The following is a 15,396-nucleotide window of genomic DNA, read 5'->3' on the forward strand; positions in this document are numbered from 1 at the left end:
CACACCGAATATTGGTTGGAGAACATGACCGGTGAGAGCCCGTACGTTACGGTAACAGGTCTTTTAGTTTGTTTTTCACGTTCCAGCATGCCCAGTTTGTAAAGGATGAGAGACGGCTCAAAGTTTAGTGGAAAGCATGGGTTTTGGAAGCAGACCTACCTGGGTTTAAATCCTAGTTCGGCTACTTGCTTACCATGTGACCCTAGGCGAGTTACTCCGTCTGCCTTTAACCGTGTGCCTCATCTGTGAAACGAGACCAACTCAAACAGGTATTGTCGTCACCCCCCTATTACGAATGGGGAAAGTGAGGCACAGAAGGGTTCCGTAGCTTCCCCACAGCCACACGGTGAATAATTGATAGAGTCAAAACTTGAAGCGAAGGCAGTTTGACCCTAGAGCTTGTGCTCCTTGTTCCCACAAAGCCCTGCTTCCCGGGAGCGGCCATCGACAACTTAACGTGAATCATTTAGGTAATCATCCAAGGGAGCTTGAGAGATTCAAATCCCCATCAAAGGCCCTTCCGTCCACTGCTGTCTAAACTAGACAGACCCCAGCGAGAAGCCAAGAAGGGAGCCGAAGCCCTGGAGTTGGGAGTGTGGCACACGGAAATAGACCAGCGAAAGGCGGGCGAGAGGCCGTCAGAGACAAACGTCATTTGTTCCCGGCTTTGCCGGAGCTACTCCTTAGCAAAGCGTGTTTACAGTGGGGGTCTGACCGCCCCTGTTAGCAGTTCATGATTTTGAAAACCGTTTTAGATCTAGCTGTGCTATGAGTTTGGAACAGCCGTTCACCTCTAAACCAAGAAACGTCCCAATAACGTTTGTCACTGGGACCTTTGGAGCTGCTCTTACACTAGAAGAATTTAAACCCCTCGCGTATGAAGAAACTCGATTATGATGGAACTGTGAGGCATTTTAAAAAATCTTTTTAAGTGTATTTATTTATTCTAAGAGAGAGGGCAAGCAGCGGAGAGGCAGAGAGAGAGAGAGAGAGAGAGAGAGACAGGAAGAGAGAGCATCCCAAGCAGGCTCCGTGCTGTCAGCACAGAGCCCAAGGCAGGGCTCGATCTCACAAACCGTGAGAACATGACCCGAGCCAACATCAGGAGACCCACGCTTAACCGAATGAGCCACCCAGGCACCCCGGTGAGGCATTTTTAAAAGAAGCGTTTCAGGGGCGCCCGAGTGCCTCAGTCAGGCATCCAACTTCGGCTCAGATCATAATCTCGAGGTTCCAGCCCCACACCGGGCTCTCTGCTGTCCGCACGGAGCTCACTTCTGGTCCTCCGTCTCCCTCTCTCTCTGCCCGTCCCCTGCTCATGCTCGCTCGCTCTCTCTCTCTCTCTCTCTCTCTCTCTCTCAAAAAGAAATAAACATCTAAAAATTTTTCAAACAATAGAAATAAAAGAAGCGTTTCCTATGGGTGCTTATGGGCTCATACAATGATGAGGATAAGCAGCATTTGTTCAAAAGACACTCGAAAACCAACGTGTGCTTCCTCCCACAGATCATAATTGCTGTGAGCCAGCTGATAGCCGACGTGGCACTAAGCGGAGGATCGCGATTTCAGGAATCCCTGTTCATTATCAATAATTTTGCAAACAGTGACAGACCTATGAAGGTACGTCCTCACTACAAGTAATAAACTAGCACCACATTCACTGTCAGAGAAGCTTACACTCCTGTAGTCAAACCCTCATTGGACTCACAGCTTTTGATGGCACAGGGCGTATATAGAACGTGGGTTTCACGAGTCAAGGCTCTGTTTGGTACGGCATCCAGAGCACCGCCCGGTACGGAACAGAGCTTCAGTATTCGTTGACTGGACGGATGAATGACTATGTTATGTATACACAGCCGTTAGAGCTAGTAGGATTGGAATTTTTTCCTGAGCTTGATTTCCACACTTGCTCAGACAAGGCATGGATTCTTTTTTGACTACCATTTGGCTACCAATACCATTTACGGTATTGGTTAATGAAGCACTGAGTTTGAACTTCCACAAAATGTCACTGAGAGTGGCCAACAGAGGAGGAATAACGCAGAAGGAATTCACCACTTGATGGTCTTCTGAGTTTTGAGAATTATCTTTGAGCTGCTTGTGGCTTGCCGTGGATATGTGTGGGCAAACCCAAGGCCAAGGCTGTCGTTCTCCGGTACCAGCTGGCTGAGGCCAAGCCTAAGACCCTGACCACCGGTCGTATTCCTTACCCACATACTCAGAACCTATGCCATTGTAAAAATTCGTTTGTCTTGTTGCACGGAAAACAGGTTCTGATCTTCAGCGATGCACGTGTACAAGGGAAGAAGAATCTTTTTGTCAGTCAAGGACTTTTCCTCCCCAGGGGATCATCGCCATTCTTGGGAAAGGTCATCCTCCAGGATAATTTGACCATATTGTGTAAAAACTGTAAGAAAAAAAAAAACACAGTCACAGCATACTTGATGTTTGGGACGTGTAGAATCTGTGTACCAAAAAATAATTCCCATAGGAGCGTTGCTTAGACTGAAAAAAAACAAAAAGCAAACAACAACAACAAAAAAAACAACACTGATTAGTGCCAGCCATTCTCAGGCTGGGAAAGTTTGCTTTTCAGCCAGTTCTACTGGTTCCCCGGGAGATCAGCATATGCTCCAACTAATCCCATGAGCACAAAAACATTTTATGCCATTTAGGATCTCACACTCTGAGAGTTTATTTTACCACTTGTGACCATCCTTAATTCTTTGTTATATAAAAGTTGTCTTAGCATCATTTTCAAAGTAAATGAGGTCTGTATTGGCTGACCTTGGTAAGAAATCTTTTGCATGACTCCTTTCTGAAATGACCTCGCTTTACTCTGGTGGGGCTGTCATTACCAATAAACCCTATGACAACAAGTTATGCCTTCACCCCAGGAAATGGGACTGCTACTGGGGTATAAGAAGGAACTTTATTATATATACTTATTATTTTCGAAGGGATCAGGAAGGCACTTTGAAAAACCGTTTCCTCCACAGTTGGTTACATTCACATTGAAAAGCTCCCCAACCCCTGTATTGTCCCTTCCTCGTCTTCTCTGAATCCTACGGATAACTGTGATTACTCCATTGGGGTTAAGAGGAAGTGAGAATACGTTCTTAGTAGCGGCCAGGGTAAAAAGGAAACTGTAGCTTAATGGGTTTGGAGGACAAAACAACATTTTGAGAGAGGGTATTCACTCTTTAGGGTTTTCTGTGATTCACAACCTTTTAGTTGTGTAAGTGGAAATCGTTACGGTATTGGTGTAAGGTTTTTACTTTAGTGTACGTGGCAGTGTTTGGATGGAAGAGTGGCTGAGATCACTAGCTCTGGAACCCGAATGTCTGGGTATAAATCCTGTCTCTACCACCTAACCAACTGTGATGCTTTGGCCAAGCTATGTAACTGCTGTGCACCTCAATTTTCCTTTATAAAATGAATTACAGTGGTACTTCTTTCATAGGGTTGCTGCAAAAGTTAAAACATGTAAGGCACGCCTAGACCACACGAGTACCTAGTAAGCTGTCAATTTTTAGTTACCGTTATAACTGAAATCACACAATAATGGCAAATAATTCTCCTGGCTGTCGAATTTACCGTGGACAAGTCTGCCTCCAGATCCATGCTTTTATGTATTGTGAATATAGTGCCGTCAAGTTTAGAGCCTTTGAAGCCTGAGCTAATTGGACATTTTAAAAAAGAATTCACGGGGCACCTGGGTGGCTCAGTCGGTTGGGTGGCCGAGTTCGGCTCAGGTCATGATCTCGCGGTCCGTGATTTCGAGCCCCACTGACAGCTCAGAGCCTGGAGCCTGTTTCAGATTCTGTGTCTCCCTCTCTCTGACCCTCCCCCGTTCATGCTCTGTCTCTCTCTGTCTCAAAAATAAATAAACGTTAAAATAAATAAATAAATAAATAAATAAATAAATAAATAAATAAGAATTCATTTACACGGCTTCAGGGGTGCCTGGGTAGCTCAGTCGGTTAAGCATCTGACTCTCGATCTCGGCTCAGGTCATCACAGTTCGTGAGATTGAGCCTCATGTCGGGCTCTGTGCTGACAGTGCAGAGCCTGCTTGGGAGTCTCTCTGTCTCTGTGTCTCTCTGCCCATCCCCCACTCATGCTCTGTCCCATGGGTGCTCTCTCTCAAAATAAATAAGCATTAAAAAAAATAAAGCTCTTTATTTTTTAATATTTATTTATTTAATTTGAGAGAGAGAGCACGAGCAAGGGAGGGGCAGAGGGAGAGAGAGAGTGCGAGAAAGAGACACTCTTAAGCAGGCTCCATGCTCGGTGCAGAGCCCGACACAGGGCTTGATCCCACAATCCTGGGATCAAGACCTGAGCCAAAATCGGGAGTTGGATGCTCCACACCGACTGAGCCACCCAGGCACCCCGTACAAAGAAAAACACCAAAGCTCCGTAGACACATGGTATACCAAGAACTGTCATCAGGAATATCAGTCAGGGGATTCCCAGGATTGGATGCCAAGGCTTAGAGCACGTGGGTAATATTGATCAACATGTCTTTTTTGTTTGTTTGTTTGTTTTGAAATTAGGCCACTGCTTTTCCCACAGAAGTCAAAGACTTGACCAAGAGAATCCGTACTGTCCTTATGGCCACCGCTCAGATGAAGGAGCATGAGAAGGATCCTGAAATGTTAATTGATCTCCAGTACAGCCTAGCCAAGTCCTATGCGAGCACCCCGGAGCTCAGGAAAACCTGGCTTGACAGCATGGCCAAGATTCATGTAAAAAATGGAGATTTTTCAGAGGTGACTGCTTCGGACTTTGTTCTAAACACCACCCTGCAGAAAGCTCTGGAACGCATTCTGACCGCTCTTCCTTTGTCATCCTTTTCCAGGCCGCAATGTGTTACGTGCACGTGGCAGCTCTGGTTGCCGAGTTTCTCCATCGAAAAAGTAAGAGATTTCTGCTCCTAGAGATGGGGAGAATTTCAGATAGCCCCGGAGTTTTTCTCTTTGTAGCTTGAATGTGATACGATTGAGCTCTGAAATATACGTTCACCTTTAGCCTCAGTTGGTGTTCAAAGAGAAGGTGTTGGAAAACTGGATTATTCACTTTGCCTTCTGCTTTCATTGAGAGTACAGGAATAAGTTAAATAGCACAGGGCCAGGCCTGATGCCCAATGCTTATTTTCCAAGACCATCTCCCTGGAAGACTGCCACAAAGTAAATTCTTCTCGGGGCTCATGAGGAGCTCTGGTGAATACAGATCATTTGTTTTCCCCTCATCCGTCTCGACTTCAAAAATGCACACAGGTTCCAGCTCCATAGCCACTTTAGTGCAACAATACTTTGGTATTAACAGGGGCTCGGGGCGAGGGGGCGCCTGGGTGGCTCAGTTGGTTGGGCGTCCGACTTCGGCTCGGGTTCATGATCTCACGATTCGTGGGCTTGAGCGTCGCATCGGGCTCTGTGCTGACGGCTCAGGGCCTGGAGCCTGCTTTGGATTCTGTGTCTCTCTGCCCCTCCCCTGCTCGTGCTCTGTCTCTCTCTCAAAAATAAATATTAAAAAATGAAAAAGAAAACAATATGAAAAGGGAGTCAGGAGGCGCCTGGGTGGCTCAGTCGGTGAAGCGTCCAACTCTTGGTTTCGGCTCAGGTCATGATCTCATGGTTCGTGAGTTCAAGCCCCTCATCGGGCTCCACGCTGCCTGTGCGGAGCCTGCTTGGGATTCTCTCTCCCCCTCTCTCTGCCCCTCCCCTGTTCTTGCGTGCTCTCTCTTTCTCTCTCTCTCTCTCTCTCAAAATAAATGATCCTAACAAATAAATAAAAGGGAGTCAGCGCATCGGCAAGATGGCCAAGTAAGATGCCCCTTGTTTCTGTATCCCCCCCTCAGCAGTTTGCCATCCGTCTGCGGACAAAAGTGCCTCTGTGGGAGCTGTGGGATTCAGCACCATACAGCCAGGGACCTGGGAAGAGTCTCCCCCACCTGTGCCTCAGGCAGTAGGCAGACAGACCTTGGTCCTGGACGTGGACCCTGTAGTGGCTCGTGAACTGGCCCTAGCCTTTCTCAGCTGTGGTCTGAGCACACCTGGAGAGCCCCGTCTTAGATAATCATCCACAGACCAGAGGACCTTGGTGGACGTCCAGGAGGCCCGTGGCAAAGTTCCAGCATGCCGTTGGAGCAAAACAAATACAAGTTCAGATGCATCGTAGAGGGTGAAAGGAACGGTTTGACTTCACTCATGTCACCCCTTCCCCAAGGTGGCACAGCTCCGTGCCAGGAGAGACCTTCTCGCCCATGATTTCTTCTGTGGGGAACAAGTGGGAGCGTGTGAGTGGGCCCCTGGCATCCGCAGCAGTATAAGGCCTGCCAAAGAGACGCATTTCTCCCTTGCCCCATCCGGGGTACCTGGCTCCTGAGCCGCATGACTAGGGGCAGGAAGAGCTGGGAGTAGATCGGACTCTTAGAGGGCCTTAAAGAGACGTGGATCCTGCTAACCGCATCGCAGGCTCCATCTAGAAGCCCAAGGCACTAGGGACACATAGCTCATGGATTCCTGCCCCCACCCCCACCTAGCCCACAGGCACCTCCAGTGCTCTGTGCATCTAAACCCTGCACTCCTTTATCCTGTAGCCGGCTCCCTGTGTGTGCTCCTGATGGGTGGCTAAGAGCAAGCCTTGGCAGCCGACTAGAAGGCCATCCAGCATCTGTGGGCCACTAAGAGACCACCAGCTTGAGCTTTAGCACTTTGGCCTGGTGTGTTGCACGATGGAGAGAAGGCATGCAAGCCTCGGAAATCTGCCACAAAACGGGCACCTGGGTGGTTCAGTCCGTTAGGCGTCAGACTTCGGCTCAGGTCACGATCCCATGGTTCACGAGTTCAAGCCCTGCATGGGACTCTGTGCTGACAGCTGGGAGCCCGGAGCCTGCAGCCTGCAGCCTGCTTCAGCTTCTGTCTCCCTCTCTCTGCCCTTTCCCCTTTCCCACTCTGTCTCTCTCTCTCCCTCAAAAATAAACATTAAAAAAAATCTGCCACAAAAGGGAGCAAGAAGTATGAAGCCAGTGTATAGCAGGGCAGATGGAAGGTGTTTCTCCCCCAAAGTCAGTCAGTAAAGGTGGTTGGAGGTGACTGCTATTTCAGATGCAAAGACAGCCATGCAAAAGACTTCAGAGAACAGGAAAAATGAAGGAAACCTGGCACCACCAAAGGCTCCCAGTAATCTTCCAGTAACCCAGGCCAAAGTCCTGGAGATCTGCAATGTACCTCATGAAGAATTCAAAATAGCTGTTTTAAGGAAGCTTAATGAGCTATGACAAAACAGAGAGTTCAATGAAACCAGGAGAATAGTACAAGAACAAGAAGTTAAACGCAGATAGGAAATTAAAAAAAAAAAATTCTGGCATTGAAGAATACAATGAATGAAGTGAAAAATGCAACAGCATTGCCAACAGAGTGGATCAAACAGAAGTAATCTGTGAATTGGAAGTCAGGACCTTTGAATTTGTTTCATCAGAGGAGAACAAGGACAAAAGAATGAAAAAGAGTAAAGAAGCCTCCGGGCGTGATCTTTGGGATAGCAGCAAAAGAAACAATCTGTGAATTCTTTGAGTCCCAGAAGGAGAAGAGAGGGAGGAGGAGACCGAAAACTTTTATTTCAAGAAATATAACTGAGAACATCCCAAATCTGGGGAGAGATTTGGACATCCGTGTTCACGAAGCTCATAGATCCCCCAAACACTCAACATAAAGAGAGCTTCTCTAAGACCCGTTATAATAAAACTATCAACAGACAAAGAACCCCAAGGCAGCAATAGGAAAGAAGTTTGTAACTGACAAGGGAACCCCCATAAGGCCATTGGTAGGTTTCTCAGCAGAGCCTTGCAGGCAAAGAGAGAGTGCGATGAAGTATTCAAAGAGCTGAAAGAATAAAACTGCCAGCCAAGAGGACTCCAGTAAAGTTGTCCTTCAGAAGCGAAGGACCGATAAAGACATTCCCAGGCAAACAAAAGCTGAAGGAGTTCATCCCCACTACACCTGCCATGCAAGAAAGGCTGAAAGGAGTTCTTCAAGCCGAAATGAAGAGATGCTAATTAATAACGTGAAAACCTGTGAAATGGATCCATAAGAATGGGTAAAGAAGATGTGGCACATATACACAATATTCAGCCACAAGAAAGAAGGAAATCTGGCCAGTTTGGGCAATATGGTTGGCATAGCATAGCATGGCATAGCATTATGCTAAGTGGAATGAGTCAGAAAGAGAAAGACCAACACTGTATGATCTCACTTTCATGTAGCATCTAAAAACTCGAAACCACAGAGGCAGAGCGTGGAATGGTAGTTGCCAGAGGCTAGGGGGTGGGGAAAGTGGGAAGATGTTTGTACCAAAGGGTACAAACTTTCAGTTAGAAGAGGAATAAATTCTGGGGATCTAATGTACAGCACAGTGATGACAGTGAATACTGTATTATATACCTGAAAGTTGCTGAGAAAGTGGATCTTAAATATTCTCATCTCCCCGCAAAAGGTAATTATGGGGGGGGGGCATTCATTTCACAATATACACGTATCAAATCAACACACACACCTTAAACTTACACAGTGTTCTATTTCAGCTGTGTCTCAACAGAGCTGGCGGGGAGGCGAGGGAAGGAGAAACAAAAAGGGAGTCGGGGGTCTTGAAGGGCTTCAGGATCCAGCAGATCTAATTCAAGAATCTGCCTGAAAGCTTCCCTTTCCAAAACCAGTATTGTTGACTACTATAAAACTACTCAAATAGTAAAATAGTTGAGTTAGAAACCTTCTGCTATCTATCATAACGGCCAAGCTATTTCCTTTACGGTAATTAAATGAGTAACATCAGGGCAAAATGAAACCATCTTGTGGGAGCCTTATCACTCTGGTTTGATCTAGGAGAACACAGCCACGTTTTGTTTTGTTTTGAATTCCTACAGTTAACTATATAGCTTCCATTTTACATCTAAGGCTCAGTCGATTGCCTCATATAATAATACCACCCATGTGGGGAGAACCTCTTTATACCTAAAGAGTCATCCCAAGCATGGTATCATGAATAACATGTAGATTCATTTTACTTCTATTTTTTTATTATTATTTTTAATGTTTATTTATTTGAGAGTTGGCGGCGGGGGGGGGGGGGCAGAGAGAGAAGGAAGGAGAATCCCAACAGGCTCCACGCTGTCAGTGCAGAGTCTGACACGGGGCTCGATCTCAGGAACCATGCGTTCATGACCTGAGCCAAAATCAAGGGTCAGACGCTCAACTGACTGAGCCACCAGGCGGCCCTTTTTCACTTATATTTTAAATTAACACTTTCTGTTTGGTACTGAAATATTTAACAACCCATGTGTTTGAAATTGGTAGACTCTAGTGTTCTCCTTTGAGTGCCTAGACTTGGTTTTAAAATGGAAAAATAATAATTATCAAAAGAAGCCTCCATCTGAGGGTTTTTTTTCCCCTACATCACCAGTCTGCCTGTGAAATTATAGTCAAAGTAAATATTGAAATTGTACATCTGCAGTTCCAAATAAACTGATACGAGAACTCAAAACACGGTAATGCATTTTTAGGTGTAGTTTTCCGACAAACGAGGGTAGTATTATCTCCTCTCTCTAATTAGAGAAATCTGCAAAAAGATTTTTATGTCCACGGAGTATCAAACTGTACCCTTTAGATATTGAAAATTATTAAATATGTTACAATATTTCCCTAGATTTTTTTCCCCATAGGTACAAAGACTTAAAATTAGGCAAAAATCAAGAATTATTAATCTCCATTATCAGTCCTTAAACTTTGAAAATACAAGACTGGGCAAGATAGCAACTAAAATAGAATATAAATATCGCTGTGGTTTGTTGGACATGAGTTGGGGGCAGCTAGCCTGTACACAAAACAATGCGACCTGTTTCAGTAAGTGGAAATAGTGCTTTAAAAACTTAAATAAACTCAATAAAAAATATTTGAGTATAGTTGACACACGATGGTACATTAGTTTCGAGTGTGCAACATAGTGACTCAACTTCTCGGTTTGTTATGCTGTGCTCACCATCAGGGTAGCTACCGTCAGTCACCGTACAAGCTATTGGCAATGCCATCGACTGTACTCCCTGTGCTGTGCCTTTTATTCCCCTGATTATTCACTCCATAGCTGGAAGCCTGTATCTCCCACTCCCCTTACCCATTTTGCCCATCCCCCTCCCGCTGAAATAGTTACTTCTTAATACCCCAAGGTGTTTAAGAGGTTATCCTTCCTATAAAGCAAAGAGTCCCTCTCTGAGTAGGAAAAGAATGTTTTGCATTTAACAAAACATGTTAACATTTAGGAGTTCATGTATTTATTTATAGGCCCCGTTTATTTTTAAACCTGGAAAATCCTACTTGCTTAAAGTAGCCAACCTTATTCTAAGGGTGGCTCAGTTGGTTAACATCTGACTCTCGATTTCATCTCAGGTCATGATCTCATGGCTCGCGAGTTCGAGCCCTGTGCCGGCAGCGCAGGGCCTGCTTGGGATTCTCTCTCTCTCTCTCTCTCTCTCTCTCTCTCTCTCTCTCTCTCCCCCTCTCTCTCTCTCTCCCCCTCTCTCCCTCTCCCTCTCTCCCTGTCTCGGCGTCCCCCCCTCCCCCCCGCCTTCTTTCAAAATAAATAAACTTAAAAAAAAAAAAACTTAAATGGTGGTAGTAGTAAAATCCTCAGGGTGCCCCCACCCTTGGCTTTAGTCACCCAGATGATCCAAAACACCTTCTTTTGGTGATGAGTTGCTTAAACTATGATAGTTATACCAATAGACCCTATTAATTGAAAACACAAGTTAAAAATTTAATCTGTTAACCTGTCATCTAGCCCGAGAACTTCATGATCTAGATAAGAGCTGGCTATTTACAGAGTAAATAAAACAAACATTTGAGTTCAGCGCCGAAAAAAAAAAAAATTTTTATTAGTACGTAAGACAGGCTTCACAAAAATAGTTGAGCAGTTCCACAACCCTTTGTTTTCTACTGGTAAGCGTCCTTTGATAATGAAGACAAAAGGGAAGGAGAGTTAGAAAGTATTTTAAATCTTGGCCATAGCAATTGCAAAAATTTTGTTTTCTCAAACTCCTAAGCCATTTCTCTTGAAGTCATTATAAAGCGCTTCTTTTAATCAAGATGAAATGAAATACTACTTACCAGCTGACATATTGGAAACAGATGTTCTGATGAGAGGGTTTTTTTTTGTTTTTTTTTAAGAGTTTGTTCCATTGGGTGGTTGCCTAAGCAAGCAAAGGCTTGGGCCCCTGCCCCCTAGGGCTGACTACAAAACACCGGTGATGGCTTATTTCTAGAGCCTTCTTTTTTCATGTTTCAAGCACTGGACTGAACGGGAAAGGGGGAGAGACCTTAAGGATACCTTTCTCTTCCTTTGACCAAAGTTCCCTCTAAGTGGTGATACTTACTGGGTGTTGGGTACTCTCACCCCCACGGATCTAAAAAGGAAAAAGGTCTCAATGTCCCTATTTCGGTTCTATCTGAGAACACCTCCCTTCCCCCTCCCCAAGTATTCTAGATCTCATTCTTTGGAGGCGAGACTTGATGTACCTCTTCCTGAGAGAGGGCACAACTGTTCTGACCCGGGGAAGACAAGAGTCAAGGTGTCTGCGTCCTTCCACCACCACTGGGCATCCAAAGCTCAGCAAAGCTTCGGTCCTAGAGGCCCCCCTCCCCCCGCCAACAACCCAGAAAAAGGAATTTCCTTTCCCATAGAGTCTGTTCCTTTCATTCCTTATAGGGTAATGTTGCTCCCTTTCCCAAGTCTTTTTACCCAGGATCTGATAGCTTAACTTCCACAGGCTTTTTATTTCCTGGCTCCTTGCCAATCACAGCCCTCCCCGCCTTTTGCCTCCCCTCCCCCTTCAGGACTTTTAACCTCTTATCCTTCTTCTGACTAGCAGTCTTATTTTACCAAGGGTTGAACTGCCTCCCCACCCTCCAAACGCCTCCCGGCTTTTATTTTTTCCTGGGACACTTGTGTTCAAGGTAATGGTCTGTCCTTGGACAGTGTGCATCTTGCTTTCCCTAGGACAGCAGTCAGGACTACAGAAGCTATAGCTTTGAAGGGCAAGGTCAGGAATCCAGGTCATATACCAGAAAGATTGACAGCAGACCCTTGAAGACCACCTTCTATAATGCTACAGAGTGCCATGGGAGATCCCCAAAATGCGTGCCTCCCTCTATTGGGATATATACACTGGCCACTTCCAGATTCAGCAGCTTGTTTCATCTAAAAATCTTTCGAAGGGCACCTCGGTGGCCAACCTCGGCTCAGGTCACGATCTCGCCGTTCACAAGTTTGAGCCCTACGTTGGGCTCTGTGCTGACAGCTCAGAGCCTGAAGCCTGCTTCGGATTCTGTGTCGCCCTTTCTCTCTGCCCTCCCCGCTCGTACTCCGTCTCTTCTCTCTCAAAAATAAACATTAAAAAAAAACTTTAAAAGTCTTTCTAGGGCTAAGGGCAATCAGAAATTTCCCCAAGCATTTTAAAGACCCTCACAACGAAAAGGGTCCTTATGTCATTGGATAGTTTGGTGGGTGCTAATAACTTATGCAAACAAGGGGGATATATTCTCCTCTAGGTGGAGATACGTCATTAGGCATAGGACTCCAGATAACACGCTTACCACGTATAGTGGACTCTGAAGCTAACAATCCATGAAGCAGACAACAAACTCCAAAGTGGGCATTGACCTGTCAGTTTATGAGAAAAAACATAATTTGCCCTCCTTATACTTAAAATATATACTTGAGGGGTGCCTGAGTGGCTCAGGCAGTTAAGCGTCCAACTTCGGCTCAGGTCATGATCTCGTGGTTCATGAGTTCGAGCCCTGCACCAGGTGCTGTGCTGACAGCTCGGAGCCCGGAGCCTGCTCCGGATTCTGTGTCTCCTTCTGTCTGTCTCTCACAAATAATAAACATTAAAAATAAAATAAAATATATATTTGAAATCTACTTAAAATTTACTTAAAATGTCTCTCCCAAGATGCTTGAGCCTCATCTGATCTCAGGCACAGGAGTGTGCCCCTTTTTGTCCTCCCCTAAATCACAGCATTCTAGAAAAATCCTAGATTTGGGAATCACTTAAAAGTCTCAGAGCAGACAGGCATTTTTTTCCCTAGTCGTGGACCGAGCTGCCAGGGGCCTTCAGGGATTGGCAGTTTTCTTTGTTGAGGACCGTTGGGGGCCCCCTTCCCTACCACCTAGCTCTTGACTTCGCAGAGTTGATCAAGTGGGACATTGTCTCCTAAATTTCAGAAAGTTCTCCTAACGCGCTATTCAAAGAGTGGCCGATCTGAGAACTTTGTTCCTGGGTCACAACAAGCTAAGGAGTATTATCCTGAGTGGAAATCAGCTATGTCACTGAGTGTATTTAATTTAGCAGACTTTTTTTTTTTTTTTTTCCCGTAGACTCAGTTTAAGAAGGAAATGATGAATTGATTTACGTTCGGGTGCAAGTTCCTTGTCTTGTTGTGGTCCAGCACTTTGAACAGAACTTGCCTCGAAGTCTGTAACAGACCATTTTAGACTTGCTTATCTTCAGAAATGAAGCGTGTTCCGCTCTGTCTTCAGTGTCTTTTATTACCTGATTTATTTCAACAAAAATGGCCCTGAAGGCCATTGGGTCAAAGTAAATCTTATTTTCATTTCTTTTTTTTTTAATTTTTTAAGTGTATTTATTTATTTCGAGAGAGGGGGAGTGCGAGCCGGGTAGGGACAGAGAGAGAGAACAGGGAGAGAATCTGCCTAATGCAGGGCTTGAACTCAAAAACCGGGAGATCATGACCTGAGCCAAGATCAACGGTCGGACGCTTAACTGACTGAGCCACCCAGGGGTCCCTTATTTTCATTTCCGCCTCGCCTTTCTTCACAGAAATCCACTGACTGCTCCCTCTGTGTCTCTCCGTTCTTGAAAAAGCACTTCCGAATACCCCCCTCGTCCCTCTCCAGAAGTCTGTCTCTCTCTCATAGAAGCGTGGTGCTTATTTGATAACTCACGCTCTATCAAGCATCTTACAAGACGATGTATGTGTGTAGCCTTCATTTAGACCAGGGGAGCTGGCAAAACCCCAGCCCTGATACCTGACCTTTCTTTCTGCCAGAACTAGAAACAGTTACCAAAGCACACTCCCTGGCTGCCTGAAAAGTACATGCCCTTTGTGGTTAGGTGACAGACCAGAAACACACAGGATCAAAGCGGTCAGTTACACTGGGAAACATTTACTCTACTAGCCACTGAGGACGATGCATGGTCAGAGAATGAACCTGACTTGTTAGTAACTTGAGCTCGCTTTTCGGGAAAAAGACTGGTAGAATGTGTCATAGAGGGGAGTAATTTGCAAAATTCTTTACAAGCTGAAAATTGCCACTAATGGCTTTGACCGGCACAAAAATATCTGTGTTTGTTTTTCAGGGTGAGCAGTCCACGTAAGGCTGTTCTTCACAAAGCACTTTTTTTTTTTTAATTTTTTTTTTCAACGTGTATTTATTTTGGGGACAGAGAGAGACAGAGCATGAATGGGGGAGGGGCAGAGAGAGAGGGAGACACAGAATCGGAAACAGGCTCCAGGCTCTGAGCCATCAGCCCAGAGCCTGACGCGGGGCTCGAACTCACGGACCGCGAGATCATGACCTGGCTGAAGTCGGACGCTTAACCGACTGCGCCACCCAGGCGCCCCACAAAGCACTTTTTAAAAAATAAATTTACTGGGGCGCCTGGGTGGCTCAGTCGGTTGAGCATCTGACTTAGGCTCAGGTCATGATCTCACGGCTCGTGGGTTCCAGCCCCGCACTGGGCTCTTTGCTGACAGCACGGAGCCTGGAGCCTGCTTCAAATTGTGTCTCCCTCTCTCTCTGTCCCTCCCCCACTCATGCTCTGTCTCTCAAATAAATGAATGAATGAATGAATAAATTTACTTCACTTCTTTCTATGCATACAGAATTATTCCCGAGTGGATGTTCAGCCTTCAAGAAAATAACTCCCAATATAGATGAAGAAGGAGCAATGAAAGAAGATGCTGGAATGATGGATGTCCATTACAGTGAGGTAAGATTCCGGGGCCTGCAATGCCAGTTATATAAATTTAACTTCTTAAAATTTATATTAAAAAATTATTACAGCTAACTTAATTTGGAAGGTAACCAAGGGCTGATGAACTGTAAGCATTACAACTGTCCAGGGCAGAGATGTCCCTATTTGGAATGTGGAGCCTGGCCTCTGGAGCGGTTCCTGTTGTCTGGTTTTAGAGAGGCAGTATTTATCATCTTCAAATTACCATCCCAGTAACCAGATCAGGGTCCACATACTTTGGAAAAATCTCCATAAAAAATAGAGTTAACGATGCAACAGCTGAGCAGTATCCGCAGAAAAGTATTTTC

The 15,396-nt window shown here is 45.4% G+C and overlaps 1 protein-coding gene across 5 annotated transcripts in view; it reads left to right on the plus strand.

Annotated features, from left to right (window-relative positions):
- DOCK11 (dedicator of cytokinesis 11) overlaps nucleotides 1–15,396 on the plus strand; it is a 195,112-nt gene that overhangs the window by 149,901 nt on the left and 29,815 nt on the right. For all 5 annotated transcript variants that reach the window (XM_027054306.2, XM_027054307.2, XM_053201592.1 and 2 more), the window contains 4 exons: nucleotides 1,507–1,620; nucleotides 4,560–4,775; nucleotides 4,865–4,922; nucleotides 14,958–15,064. In XM_027054306.2, coding sequence (XP_026910107.1) covers nucleotides 1,507–1,620; nucleotides 4,560–4,775; nucleotides 4,865–4,922; nucleotides 14,958–15,064 — 495 coding nt within the window. The remainder of the gene's footprint in view (nucleotides 1–1,506; nucleotides 1,621–4,559; nucleotides 4,776–4,864; nucleotides 4,923–14,957; nucleotides 15,065–15,396) is intronic.

Source organism: Acinonyx jubatus, chromosome X (genome assembly GCF_027475565.1).
Source record: "Acinonyx jubatus isolate Ajub_Pintada_27869175 chromosome X, VMU_Ajub_asm_v1.0, whole genome shotgun sequence".
NCBI lineage: Eukaryota > Metazoa > Chordata > Mammalia > Carnivora > Felidae > Acinonyx > Acinonyx jubatus.